Raw genomic sequence first — 13,974 nt, 5'->3', positions numbered from 1 at the left:
TTGCATTATGAGACAAAATACTGCGTATTATCAAAACTTTTACTTATTCAGAGTAGCTAACATGCAAAAGCTCCTTGCGAATTGTTGATGTTTGTTACTTCAGATTTGTCTTGCATCAATTTTACGTAATTGTGTCCATTGTCTTTACATAGAGCCCCACTCTTGGGGTGCAGTGTAGTCTGGACCGGTAAAATATATCTAAGTCAAATAGAATTAGCAGCCAGTCAGATTAAATACCAGAAAAACTACGTATAAAGGCACTCCAAATAGTTTGAACTCACTGACTTTTTAGCTCAGCACCACTTAAAAATCCTGAGAAGAAAAATCCCCAGCTTTGTAGTAGAAACAATTTTGGAGGAGCAAAGCAGAGATTACAGACTTGAAATCCTGTGGTAGAGAAGTGTTAAGATGAAGATTGTGTCTGTGAAGCATCGTGCAGTTGGAGCTGTACTTGAATTTTGAATATTAACTTCCTTTAAGAACCTTTGCCCCTGAAATACATTTCATTTGAAGGCTTATTATATAAATGAACATTGAAAAAGGGTGGGGGAAGGACCCACCTGATTCTGCTGAGTCGGCTAGAGATTCAGGAGATGTGGCACTTTTTTGACAAATATCTCACGTATTTGTTTGTTGTGCTGGAACTTGTCCTCAGTCCTGAGGAAGGTCAGTAAATCACCTGCGTCTAATTGCCTTGAGAGACAAAATTTTCTCAAAACATGTTGAGGCCAAAAAAACCCACAACCCAGTATGTTACTGATATATTAAAAACATTTTAAAAGCCCATAAACATAACCAAAAAAAAGTCTTAAAACAACATATTATGGATATTTTTAGCTCTTATTTAAGTGGGATAATGCAGTATGGTAAAGGCTTGGATTCCAGAAAAATGAGTAGGTAAAGGTATTTGTATTCCAGACTCAAGCATATCATCATAAATTGTATTCTGTGGTATTTGAGAAGACATGGAAAGTGTTTCTGGCATCTTTAAATAGAAATTCCATCACTTTCAGTGGGCTGGCTCAGAAAAATAGTTTGCTTGACTAAGGTCTGATTGTGTCTGTCCACCTGTGTGTGTCTGTTACTGCCAGTAATGCAGAGCTGTAGCTGCACAGGCAGAGCTCTGGAGGGTCTTTAAGATTCAGAAGTCAACTTTCAATTATTTGTATGTGGAAATGTAAAATATTTTTGTAAACAGGAAAAAAACATCCCTAAAACCTTTTATTTGTCTCAGCCCATTTCCCCTGTGGACAAGTTGTCTGCGCTGTGTGAGTCATGGGTGCAATAGGATACATGGTAGCGGGGTGTATGGACTCCTGTGTTGCCCTTGAGCTCCAGTGGTATCTCCACTGGTAAGAAGAAGGTGATGGGAATGGTTCTTGTTTTCCCCAGTGCCACTCACTCTCCTCGAGGTAAAGGCAGTAGCAGCTTCAGGCATTTGTTCTAGGGGAACAACCATGGTTTATGGTACGCAGCAGCAGCTAGTACAGGACTGGGACTGATCCAGCTGTTCCCCAGTGTTTCCATTCCTTCTCATTCTGCTTGCATGGGGGTTGTAGCTCATGGTATGACATAGTGGTTACGTTCTTTTTGCTTTAATAGTTTTATCTATTGTCAGACCTTACCAGATTCCCAGTCCACGTTGCTTTACCATATAATCCCATTGACTTTCTGCCTGAATAAGGCATGAGAGACCAAGGCATAAAGAAAGGGAAAGATGGTTTCGTTTATTGGCACTGCTGCCTTATTGCGGGCCTCTGCACTGTGAACCCATTTCGTAGGAAAACCTGCCTCTTTGGGGATTAAACACCTAAGAATATCCCATAGAAGTAAATACTAAGAATTCATTTCTTTCTCTACTCTTCGCAAAGCTTCATCTTTTCTTTAGTGGTATCCCTTGTGTTTTTATAGCAAACAAATTCTTGTGGAATACTGTTCCTTATGCATACTGGGGGTTTTTTTTCATAACCGCGAAATGGTAGTGAGAATAACGCTGGGTGATCTCTTGCTCACATTCTCTGCCTTCTCTGAAACTCTGATTCAGTTTCCTCTCCTGTTTCTGTGCCATGACTTCTGAGTTTCCTCTTTCCTTTTTTTACTGAGGCTATGCTACTAAAAAAAAAATCATACTAAGGATACTTGGAAAAACTTTACTATTGGACCAATATACCATTTTCTTCCTTCTTGCCACTCTCTTATGCTGGTTCTTCAAAAGCTCATTCTGTTTCTCTCTCCCTCCTGTCTTTCTCTTCCTTTTTATATCCTGCTTCTCTCCCTGTTTTTCATCTCTTCACATTTTTATTTACCTTTGCTAAGTGCCTTCTACTTCCATAATCTCTCAATTCCTTTTGTCCTCTTAACTATGTTGACTTGTTTTTTTGTTATCTGTTGTACTTTTCAATGCCATCCTTGGTATATTTGGTAGTAAATGTAGGGCTGGTTTCTCATCTTTTTTATTTGGCAGTGGTTTTTCTTTTTGTTTCAGTTTCCTCCTTCCTGGTGCCTTCCCATGCGCTTTCTGATCCGTCTGTTCTCATCGGTGCCTTCCCATAGGAACAGTGTTTGCAGAAGAGAGTGGTTATCATGTCCCCTGTCCACACACAGTGCCCCCACCCCCAGTTTCTTCCAGGAATTTGGAGTATATCCTTTCTTTGCTAGTTTCCTCTTAGGTCTTTATCTGCAGCAGTTCTGCTGTGCCTTCTGTTGTGTATTTTTTTTGTTTGGTCTTATACACATGTGTAGAGAATGAGATGGGCACTTGGCATGGGATTGTAATGTCAGAACATAATGGTGTTTGTGTCTTAGCCCTTTACCCAAGACAAGGGTTGGCAAACCAGCCTTGAATGAACCTATGTAGTATGTCTGTCTCTACCAGCCAGCAATCAAATAACCAGGAGATTGGTTTTGCCAATTCCCCAGTCCACTTTTTTTCAAAAAACCTGCAGATAACCTTTTGCCATCACTGCTTTCTCCCCAGAAGTTCTTCGGCATTTCATCCATTGAGCTCAATCTCTTCTTTAAGATCTATATTAAAAAGTGATGGATCATTTAGTTTGGTAAAAAAAATCTTTTTGAAGCAGTCATTTCAGAATGTAATTTTTACAATGTGTTTCTTCTTAAAGTTTTTCATGGGACCTTGTGACAAATTTTGTATTGATGTAAAATGTATTTTTAAAAGAATTTAAACTTCCTTTGCATAAATTTTTAATTTTAGTATTATTCTCTGATCAATATTTGTTTCAGTGTATTTTAGTGTTTAACTGGTCGACTACCCTGCATACAAGTCCTATAGACAGATATGGTACTGTGTCTTGATTTATTTCTTTTTTCTCCCCCACCCCCTGGCTGTACCCTTGATAGCGTTAAAGCGTCTTTACTGTCTGGTTTAACTTTTGCAGAGGCAGAGTATTGAATTATACAAGTACTTGTTTTTTGTAGGGTACTGCATATTCATGTAAGCTATAGCAATAGAAGGAAGTTCTTCTAGTAGTCTGTAGGAATTGAAAGGTTGATGGGAATCAACATAATTTGTAGATACGTTTTGGAAAGCTGATAAGTTTCTCCCACCCTTCCAAAGGAGGGAGAGGGGGACATCTAAAACCCAAACCCTTACACTTACAGAGATTACATTGCGATTGCAAACTACTGTGGTGTTGCCTTCCTGAAACTGTAGACAGCTCCAGAATGCTCTGTTCTTAGATGTCTTTTTTTCAAACAGCAGCAACCTGAGTTAAGCAAAACTGCTCGTTGGATCTCAGCTGGCTGCACTGATGCCAATAAGAGTCGCATTGTACGCTCGGAGCCGGCACTGCAGGTATTTGTTAGGAGAAATAAAGCAGGATGCTTTGTGATTACTTTGTGGCTTGTACAGAAGGGAGGAGAGGTTGAGTGGCCTTTCCTAGAGGGATGTCATATACTTTTGAACCAAGGCATTGAGACAGAATTATTGACCGTTGTGATTGTCAGCACACATCTGAGTTGTTAGTAGAACTAAGGTGTTCTCAGAAGTGTGTTCACTGTTTGTCTGACTTACGTTCTGTTCAGCTTAGGTAAAGTGTTAACTGCTTTTACTTGATTGTCAGGGTGAAAGGTGTAACAAGCAATTTCAGACATTTTTAATTAATCTGGTACTTTTCATAGAGAGTTAGGGAATACATAGAGATATTACAATCCTACATTCACAGGGCATCATAAAATAAACTATATAGATCTCTGTGTGTGTAATAATAATTCTAGTCCCTAAGTTCTCCTATCTGTGCTAGTAATTGTAATGATAAGAAGAAATCCCATGCAATTATGTGAAGAGGGATACTTAATCCCTTAAGAAACAGTTGCTGGCCCAGAAGTTCCGTTATGCTAAATTTACATTTTGAGCAGGATTTGTTATGTTTGTGTTATGGCAAGAAACTGATAGTGGTACAGTAGGACATTTTCAGCGGCTCTCAGAATCTGTTCTTTATGGGAAGTTCCTGCATATCTGTTAGTGTTTGGTCTGCTACAAATGTAGAAAACAGATTTTTGCTCCAGTGATGGAGAAGAGCAATTAGATGATTTCCAGGGCAGGGCGGTGTTGTGGTTTAGAGCATGAATGATGTGAGGCACAAAGCTGCAGTTCTGCATGAATGAGCTCTGCAGCACCTGCCCTAGAAGCAGAATTTTCTAACTTCTATTGGCTTGCTGCCTATAACTAGATACTTAAAAACCAAAACACCCCCCACTTCTTTCTATAATTTCTGCATTATCGTGGACTTCAATAATATGTGTGTGTGTTTCTGTATGTGCACATATAAGCTCACATACCTTTTACACACTCTTTTGAACATATATTTGTATTCTTTAAAGATTAAAGTGAGAACTGAAGATCTTTTAAAGCCCTGTGTTCTTGTTATTCTTGGGGCATAAGAACAGTTTTGTGGGATAACTTGCTGCCATAAATACAGGCTATGTGACTGAATTTGAGAACCAAACTTCACTGTTGGTCAGTGCAAGTATCCTTAAAACCATATATGATAAAAATCCTTGTCAAAATACACAGGCAATGATCTGTTCCAGTAATTAGTACCCAATGTTCTTTTTGTGGGATATTTGGTCACCTTTTATCAAAAGAATGACCTTTATATTTGAATGCCCTTTTGTGTGGCACACTATATAGGGAAATGAAAGCAAAAGAAATTTTCAGACATTAAGAAAATTAAGGAAAATGATATCTGGGAGTGCATGAAAGAAGAAAATGTGCCTTTATGGCTCTTTCCGACATCCAGAACTTCCTGTATGAATTCTGTGGTCATCTAATTTTTCTTTCCCTAACAGAGAAATGTCCTCAGACTGTTGTGAAGACAGCTCAGTAAATGTGCCACCAGATAGGAGGTCCTTGGTGAGAAGGTAGTGGCAGTATGACTAATCAGAGTTCTTGCTGGCTGTATGAGCTCCTCTTCACTCTCTTAAACTTACTTTTCTTCTTACATAGCACTTTAAAGTCTGTTACAACTTTCCATATGATAGCCCATCTTTTGCAATGAAAGTAATAAGAAATAACTATTTGCATAAATTACCTGCCTTTTCTTTTAAAAATTATATTTCCTGATTGAGTAGCTTTTCTTTTTTTTTTTTTTTTTAATCTCCTTTATAAAAAAACTCCTTTGGTAATAGCGGCTGCCTGGTTTGTTACTCAGAGTTCACGCTTTTTCAGTTTCACTGTGAGTCTTGCCTTTGAAGTTCACAGGAAAACAATGACAGCTGCAGTCCTGTCTGTCTTTCCTGGCTGTAGTGTTCTGCTGCACCGTTCTGTTCTGCCTTTTCCTTTAGCAGGGATAGGTGACACATTCATCTGTCATTGCCAGAACTGGGTATTTTTGCCAAACGTTTGTAGGTTCAAGCCATGCAGTGCTGCCTCTGTTACCCCTTCATGTGCAGCATTTCAGTGTGGTCATCTTCAGACTTGCTGGAATACTCGCGGCTGTGATCTAAATTCTGTGACCTCTGGGTTTCTTTTATCAAGCTCACTCTTATTTGTAACAAGTAAGAACAAAAGCAAACCCTTGTCTATCCACAGAATTACATGGTTTCTGAAAAACTGCAAGTTGTAAACGCGTTTGTGATTTGGTGCCAATTTTCTGATCTTGTTCATGATGTGTTTTTGAAATCATATGAGTTGAACGTTCATCTTAGTGATCAAGGTTATGTTCTCTTTAGCGTAAGATACATTGGTTCTCACTTTATATTTCTTTGATTCTTACATGACTATTTTTTTGTAGCTAAATTGACACAATGTGGAGCAACAAGTCAAATGAGGTGCCTCTACAAAATCCAAGACATAACCAAAACAAGGATGCTACCAGAGGTATGGACTTTCTCTGTTCTATTGTCTTGTTTGTGAAGATGTTTTATCATGAGTTGTTTGAAACTTTGGGGAGCTTTTATAGAAAGCATTCTCCTGCCTCAATTTGAAAGCTAAGACCATGTGTTATATGGCTTCTTTTTTTGCAGGGGTAGCAGTTTCATGCTTTGGTCTACAGAGTATTTGCTGATCTGCATTAGGAATTGCCAGCCTATGGTATGGTTGCCAAGATGGCACAGAGACAGATATTTTTTTTTTCTGGGTGCTGTAAAGGAAGAACAGTGCAGGAACAGAAACTGGGAGCTGTAGGCTCTTGGAAGAAGTGAGGAAGAGCCTGAGAGGCAGTTCCTCCTGACTCTTCCTCAGTTCCAAAGTGGTGAAGAGCTGAAGACACTTGAATAGCAGCAGTACATTCCCACTAAGGTGACTTGCAGCACTTTTGTCTCCCTGAACTGGAGAGATCCTGTTAGCTTTTTACTGTCATGATTACTCTGTAATTTGGGAAAGGAGGGGGCAAAAATAAATTATAGTACGTCCCTGAGAGGAAGAAAGCTGTGGTCTACAGAGCAGCTGAGTCTCATGTTAAGTCTGTGGTTCAAGATCAGTCTTATGATCTACATTATGACAAAACTGGACTCCAGAAGTTATTTTGAAGGTAGAGACAGATTATATATCTGTATCTGTAAGAAGACATTATTGCTGATTGTTTCCTGTCATACGTTCAGTTTCTTCTAAAACTATGTACCTTGTGGAACTGAGATGTTCTGTAGACATAAACCACCATCTCCTGAAGTCAAAGCAAAGCTGTTTCTATGCTACTTCCTTGACCCTCTTCCTTTCTGGTGTTGCATTTTACCTCAAATGAAATGGGAAGGTTTTTTACTATCAAGAAAAGGGTTTTTTTTTTCATTTTTTTTTAAACTTTAGTACTACTACTCTCCATGGTTCTGATGCATAGTAAGGTTTTGGACGTTGCATTGTGTAAACTATTAGATTGGAAGAAACCCATTAGAAACCAAAAGAAGAGGGGAACTGAGGAAGTAAATATTTTTAGAAGAAAATGCTGCTGCATCCTACTGAACTAGCTTGCACATAGGGCACATGATACATGTTTAGATTAAAAGGCTGAAGCTGATTAGTGCCTCCTGCTTGTTCTTTGCAAACATTGCTTGTATTTTATTTCTAGGGTGTACAGTTCAAAAAGATTACTATTCAAAATTCACGTGTTCAAAGCTTGATTTTTGAGTGGAGCCTTTCAGTGACCATGTATTCATGCTTAGTTTACTGAAGAAGAAAATGAAAAGGGAAAAGAAATAGTTAAACTATAGTCTAATGGGAAAACATAAGATATTGGTGTTGGGGTAGATAACCAGCTTTATTTTATCTTCTAAATATCTTCTATAATTTGTGGTAGATTTGCTTTCAACTGTAATAATGCATTCAACCTAATCTAGTGAACTCATTACATTTTACATTAAATACTTTATTGCTCTGTTAAGATGAGTCTTGACTAATAATAGCCTCTTATAGAGAAGATTTACAGGCTGAACTGAGTCATGCAAAGAACTTGATTAGTGAGCCCATGGAAATTGTTTTGAAGCAATGTTTTATTTCATTGTTTTCCATGTACTAATGAGAAATTTATTTCTTTGTTTCTGCCCTGTAAGATCTAACCGCAGCATGGGCTACTTTTTCTCAGACTAAGGCTGCTGTAAGTACTGATTTTTTTTTCCTTTTTTTTTTCCTTACTCCTTTTCAAATCAGTTAATGGCTACAAAAGCTGTAACCAAAGTATTATTTTGCTCAGTGATTGTTAAACAAGTTGAAAATAGGGCAAGCAGTTGGAGTACATGCATGCTGAACATGGTTGCATCTTGGAAAAAGTTTTCTACATACAGCAGAAGTTTTTGCCATGGCAAGCTTAGTCTTGAGTGTAGTAAAATGTGCAAAGTCTTGAGCGTAATATTACCTTTCTGTTTAAGAAAGAGGTGACTTCTCATTTTTCTGAACACTTGAAAAAACTGTTCTCTCCTGCTTACCCAAACCAGTCAGAAATTGGGACACCACTAGTGTATTTCATAATTTTCCATCTTTGAGCACTGGAATTGCTGTCTTTCTGTGGGAAGTAGATGCTTAAGATACCATACTAGTTTCTAAAACCTGGCCTCATTGAAGCCAAGCAGCTTGTTTCTTTGGGGAATTCAGCTCTTTCCTATAGCCTTGTCCTGTCTTTTTTTAATAGCTGAGCATTGGTGTGGGGTTTTACATGTGGAATCTGGTACCATGCTCTCTTTTGAAAAGAGTATTATAGAATTTATTCCAAGTGGAATTAATATTTCATTCAGGCCAAGCATTAAGACTCTGAATGGCATGTTTTTATTCTTTTTTTCACAACAGCCTACTTACGGAAACAACAGTATGCAACAAAACCCGATTTAGATAACCTTTTTAAACAAAACTTCATAGTCTGAGGTAGTTTCTGGCCATAAGGCCATACAGTTTTGCAGCGTCAGCCTTGTGAAGTTGCTTTTGCCTGCAGTTCTATTCTTCTTGAAAATGGGGGGAAATTGGTCATCTTAGGGGGGAAAAAAACCCTGTAGCTTAAAAATTGAAAGCAATATTCTAACTTTATGTTCAAATTCTAGCTGCGTCATATAGAGAACAAGTTGGAAATAGCTCCCACCAGCACAGCTGTATTTGATTCTGTCATGGATGCCAAGAAGCCCTCTGCTAGCGGTAGCAGGAAAATAAGCAGAAAGGGTAATGTATTGCTGCGGACATGGCGCGTAAGGCAGGGGGAAGCCACTGTATTCTGGGGAGACTTGATTTCTCATCCCTGCCCGTAAATTGTCTCCTGCTAATGATCTTTATTCGTGAAACACTAATTGCCCAGGAGAAAATAATGTTTTCTTCCCTTAGCTTAGGAAGGAAGGTGTGCTATCATAGCCACTTGGTTAGAGGCAGTGAGAGAACTCTCCCCCACTGTGAGTGAGCAGTGCTTATCCCATTCCATTACCATGTTTTTGAGGCGGTTTTGGGTAACGGTTGTAGATGCCTATGTTTACACTGGGCTAGCTGTTTATTTTTTTTAATGTTTGACAACTGTTATGCCCTAATAGAATGCTAAATCTGATGCTTCCTTGATTTCATTTAAGGAGAGCATTTGCTTGTAAGAAATAAGCCCTTATTTTAAATACTAACTATGTAGAGCATTCTGGTAGCGTGCCACTGGAGAACAGACAGATCGACCTCTAGTGGCAACACAGTCAACTTTCACAAATGTAATTACTTAAAATTAATGTTTAAGCATTATTATTTCTCTTTAAATATGTCCATTGTTTCAAGCACTTACCACTTTGCTCCTAGTTGTTGAAATCAGGTTGTTGAAAAAGAGAAGGAGTACTTAAAATGCTATTTTGGAGTCCTGCTCGAATCTAAGAAAAACTGTGTTCTTAATTGTTAAGCCCCAAGAGCTTTCTCTTTCTGGAGAGATGGGTACATAGAGGATTCTTTGATTTCTGCTTCAGCTTCCCGGTCCTCCAGCCAAAATAAATCAAGCAAGGAGAAGTCCTCACGGAGCCCTCTTCGAGTGACCACTCTTGAAAGCAATGTGAAAAAAAGCAATCGTGTGGAATTTCATGAACCGTTGGCTTCATACAGGTTAGTGCTGGGGCAGCTGACAAAGAAAAAATATGCTAAGATCAGAGTTAAGCGAATAGTGATGATTTTGACAACTCATCAAAAATGGATTTGATTCCTCCCCTCTGCCAGCCACATGAGCAGCATGTGATGTTGGACAGAAGTGTCTTCCTTTTTAAAAAATGTTACAAATTTATTTTTTGTTTAGTGAATATGAGTCTACTAAGTCCAGAGTGTTGAAATGGAGCCGGATCATCAAGATGATGTGGCTGTGGCCTCAGAGATTATCAAGATGATGTGGCTGTGGCTTCAGTGGCCTGATAGGTTTGATAGGTATTTAGTTTCAGTAATAAGGACCAAAAAGAGTGCTTCCTCATGCTTTTCCAGCATTGTTTCATTAGTTCTTCAGCACATGTTCCCAAATGTATTACCATAAGACACTGTAGAGCAAAACCATCTAGTACTAAAGATGCAGTTGGCTTTTGTGTGTGTGAGAAACTCAAATATGAACAGCTGTATTAAGGGGAAAGAGTGGTACAGAATATTGCAGGCCATAGAACGTGGTGTGGCGTGTGAGCAATGAAGGAATGTGTGGAAAGCCTGTTTTTCCTAGCCTGCATTAAGTACTGTAGTGGATATAAGGGGCCTCAAAAGCTTTCAAAAAGAAAGAGAACCTGCAGCAGAAATAAACTAGTTATAACTTGCTGTAATATCAGAGCCTAGAAGACTTGTACCATAACTTCCTCAATTCCTTGTGTTCTATATGTAGCGTGTGTTCTTCACACAGGCATCCCTGATGAGTAGCTTGGTTGGGTTAGTAATAGGTTTTTATTGGATTCTAATGCATACTTTGCATTTTTTTCTGAATGTTGCCCCAGTGAAGTCAAATTGCTGTTGACCTGATTAGAGTGGAGTTGGAAGAGTGTGGTTTTGTTTTTGTTTTGGTTTTGTTTTTTTTTTTAATTCCACTACATATTTATTAATGATTGTTATCCTAACCTCTTTAAGTTTTGGGCTGGGTAATCTTGGGTCAGTTTTGTTAACTGAACAGCTGTGTTGTCTACCTGATCTGGAATAACTTGCATACATCAGTTATTTGACTTAAAAACATGTAGTAAATCTTACAGGCTTCAGGAGAAGAAGAAAATGAGAGCAGCTAGACTCGTGTCATTATATCCAGTCAAAAAGAATAGCCTTCTTACAGGAAGAAGTGTGTGTGGTATTGGGGGAGATAAATTTGGGGATTAACATCAGAGCTGCTACGTTAACACGTTATTCCTTCTCTGAGAACAGCCTGTAGTCGATGCTTAAAGTGTTCATAGGAAAACAAAACCAGAATAATGGGTAGAACAATCTGTGTGTGTGTGTGTGTGTATTTATATACATTTTTGGTGAAATTCTGTGCAATTAAACCACTCAACTTTTATGTTGATTGGTAATGATTACTACACTATATAACAGGAATGTGCTACTAGAGAAAGAGAGGTAGACGGTTTTGCAAGGAAAATGTTATGACCTGGCTTAAATGAGTTCTTTAAACATACTTGCTGAAGAAGCAAGCCAAGTAGCTTAGCTGCCGGATTTTCACATCTTCAGCACTTCTTTGGTAAAAATGTTAAATACATTTTTGCCCTAACAACATATGTACCATGAGTCTGTTCAAATATAGAGTCGTCTTCTGTGAAAAAATGCTAAGAGAGCCTTAGTTTGTTGAATTATAAGCTTTCAGTAAGCTTTACATTTGTTGCAATACAGACAGTTCACTCTGAAATTCTTGTCAGGGGCTTGCCTTTTTAATGCTAAATACAGGGCAGGGGTCTTTGGTGCAGTTTATTTGTTTTCTCAGCTAGTTAATGTGCTGTCAAGGAGCTCTGCATGTGCGCATTGGTTTGTTTTAGAGGACATATTAATTATGCTTAAGTTTTACACTTGGTTTTTATTTAAATCTTTTTTAAACTGAAGGGCGACATTGCTGCTTCCTGATTTTCTACATGCCCTAATTTCAGCTCTTCAACTTTATATATAGTCCTGTTCAGACAGACACTGCAAAGAACAAAATTTTGAACAGAAACCTCTTTCAATTTTGTCAGACTTGCATTGTTAAATGTGTGGTGATCAAAATTTAAAAGAACTTGCCTTTAAAGTGGAGGCAAAGTGTAGGAAGTAATTCTTTTGGTTAACAAACATGTCGAGTTGAAAGGTACCACAGTTTTGTTTCTGGTGGTGACTGTTTCTTTTTCCTTCCGTTACATCAGGGATACATACAGTTCTCTACCTTACCACGGTTCTAGTCAACTTGAGGCCAAGCAGCTGCTCTCTACTTTGGACTTCAGTGAAGCAGAAGGGAAGACTGAAACAACAGGCCATATGATATATGACCGAGATGAGCGGGATCTACACAGCAGAGATTTTGAAAGCCCATGTTCTGCTGCAGATGAGACTGTTGTTAGATATTTGAATGACAGACCAGCAGTTGATGCCTTGCAGAATAATGAGGCATTTCTTAAGGTTGCAACACCTCCACGATTGGAAGATGAAAAAAGTAGTGGCTCCAGAGGAGATGAGAGTAGCACTAAAACTCCTCAGAGTAACACATCCCAGGACTGTGAACTAAAAGCATCTTCCCCTTCTGCTACGAGTACTTCTAGTGCTCATAGGCTGGAAATCTTGAAACGGCGTCAGCATGATGCTAAGTTGGAGAAACTGAAGGAGCGGATTCGAAAGCAGTGGGAGCATTCTGAAGAGTTAGTTGGCAGAGGACAGCACTCGGGGTATGCTGAGCAACCTGTTGTGATCACAAACATGGAGAGTGCAGTGACTCCCAAAGTCAGGAAAGTGGCAGTTGCACCTGCCGCTCCATCATACAGAGGTACGGAGGTGCAGGACCCCTCCCTGTTGGTTATATGTGGTGAAGGAGCAGAGTTCAATTCATTGAGCAACATGTCAGAGTATGGATGTGACTCACAGCTGTGTTTGGGCAGTACAGGAGTGGATAGCATGGTTTGATTACAGGACAAGAAGGAAAATAAATTCTTGCCAGTTTACAGAAGTGTGGATTCTTTCAAAACTCTTCCTGTCTCTTCTTACAACTTACTGTAGAAAAGAAGCTTGCTGTATTCGTGTTTGTGTTTATTTCAATATGTTTTTTTATGATGCCAGAACTTAATAACATTGTATTGGCTGAGAAGGCCTTTCACGTTTTGAGTAACCTGTCCACTGTTTTCCAACTGTGAGCAGGTGGCAGACTGGTATATTGCTTTCTTACCATTAGAAATTCAAGTAATTCCTTTCTTACTTGGCAGTTTCCCACCCCTTCCACCCTGAAAAAGCTTTATTTACATTTTACACAGTTATGTTAAACTCTTAAATTGTTTACTTTCAGGTTTCAATCCTGCTGAAACAAAGATTCGCGCTCCAGATGGAAAGATCTGGCATGAGGAAGAATTTCACATTAGTCGGGAGCTGTACAGAGATATAGCACTCCAGTTAAAGGGTGAGACTCAAACTGAGTTAAGTCACACAACCTTCTCTTAAGAGGCAGAGAAATATATTTCGTCAAAGTCTGCAAAGTCATGGAAACAAAAAAATTGAAGCAATGAGTGTTAAATTATTGTACTTCTCTCCACAGACGTAACTTGAACACTAAAACAAAAAGATCCTTCTGCCCATTCTCTCATTAAAATGAAAAGAATCAAATTACGGCTTTTCTTTGAAACAGAAAAAGAAAAAAAAGTCTTCATTAGAACAATCTTTGTTTAATTTTGTAACATCTCTATACATGTTTGCATGAATGAATGCAATTTCCTTTTTAGAAAGACAAAACCACATTGGATTTTGATGAAACCTATATTATCTCATGGGAACAACTTAGATTTTTGAGGGTTTTGCCATTTTTAACACCATGAAAGTGGTATGTGCACCATATACAGTATAATGAAGCCTGAATTCTACTTCCTTCAATATGGTGTTAACAAATTGTCAGTCCTGAAGCTTCTGTG

General features: G+C 38.6%; 1 protein-coding gene across 9 annotated transcripts in view; it reads left to right on the top strand.

The window, feature by feature from the left end:
- The window catches only part of CEP350 (centrosomal protein 350), an 80,766-nt gene that overhangs the window by 9,183 nt on the left and 57,609 nt on the right, over positions 1-13,974 (top strand). For 6 of the 9 annotated variants that reach the window (XM_080407361.1, XM_080407359.1, XM_080407363.1 and 3 more), the window contains exons 2-7: positions 6,255-6,340; positions 8,005-8,048; positions 8,983-9,097; positions 9,865-9,997; positions 12,232-12,845; positions 13,359-13,469. In XM_080407361.1, the coding sequence (XP_080263487.1) occupies positions 6,268-6,340; positions 8,005-8,048; positions 8,983-9,097; positions 9,865-9,997; positions 12,232-12,845; positions 13,359-13,469 (1,090 nt within the window). In that variant the 5' untranslated portion in view covers positions 6,255-6,267. Of the gene's footprint in view, positions 1-3,718; positions 3,815-6,254; positions 6,341-6,486; positions 6,554-6,578; positions 6,761-8,004; positions 8,049-8,982; positions 9,098-9,864; positions 9,998-12,231; positions 12,846-13,358; positions 13,470-13,974 lie in introns of those variants that run through there. The other 3 variants (XM_080407358.1, XM_080407364.1, XM_080407365.1) reach the window with 3 other exon arrangements.

Source organism: Falco punctatus, assembly GCF_963210335.1.
Source record: "Falco punctatus genome assembly, chromosome: 11".
Lineage (NCBI taxonomy): Eukaryota > Metazoa > Chordata > Aves > Falconiformes > Falconidae > Falco > Falco punctatus.
Note: the sequence above shows the minus strand (reverse complement) of the source record. Positions and strands in the feature narration are given on the sequence as shown.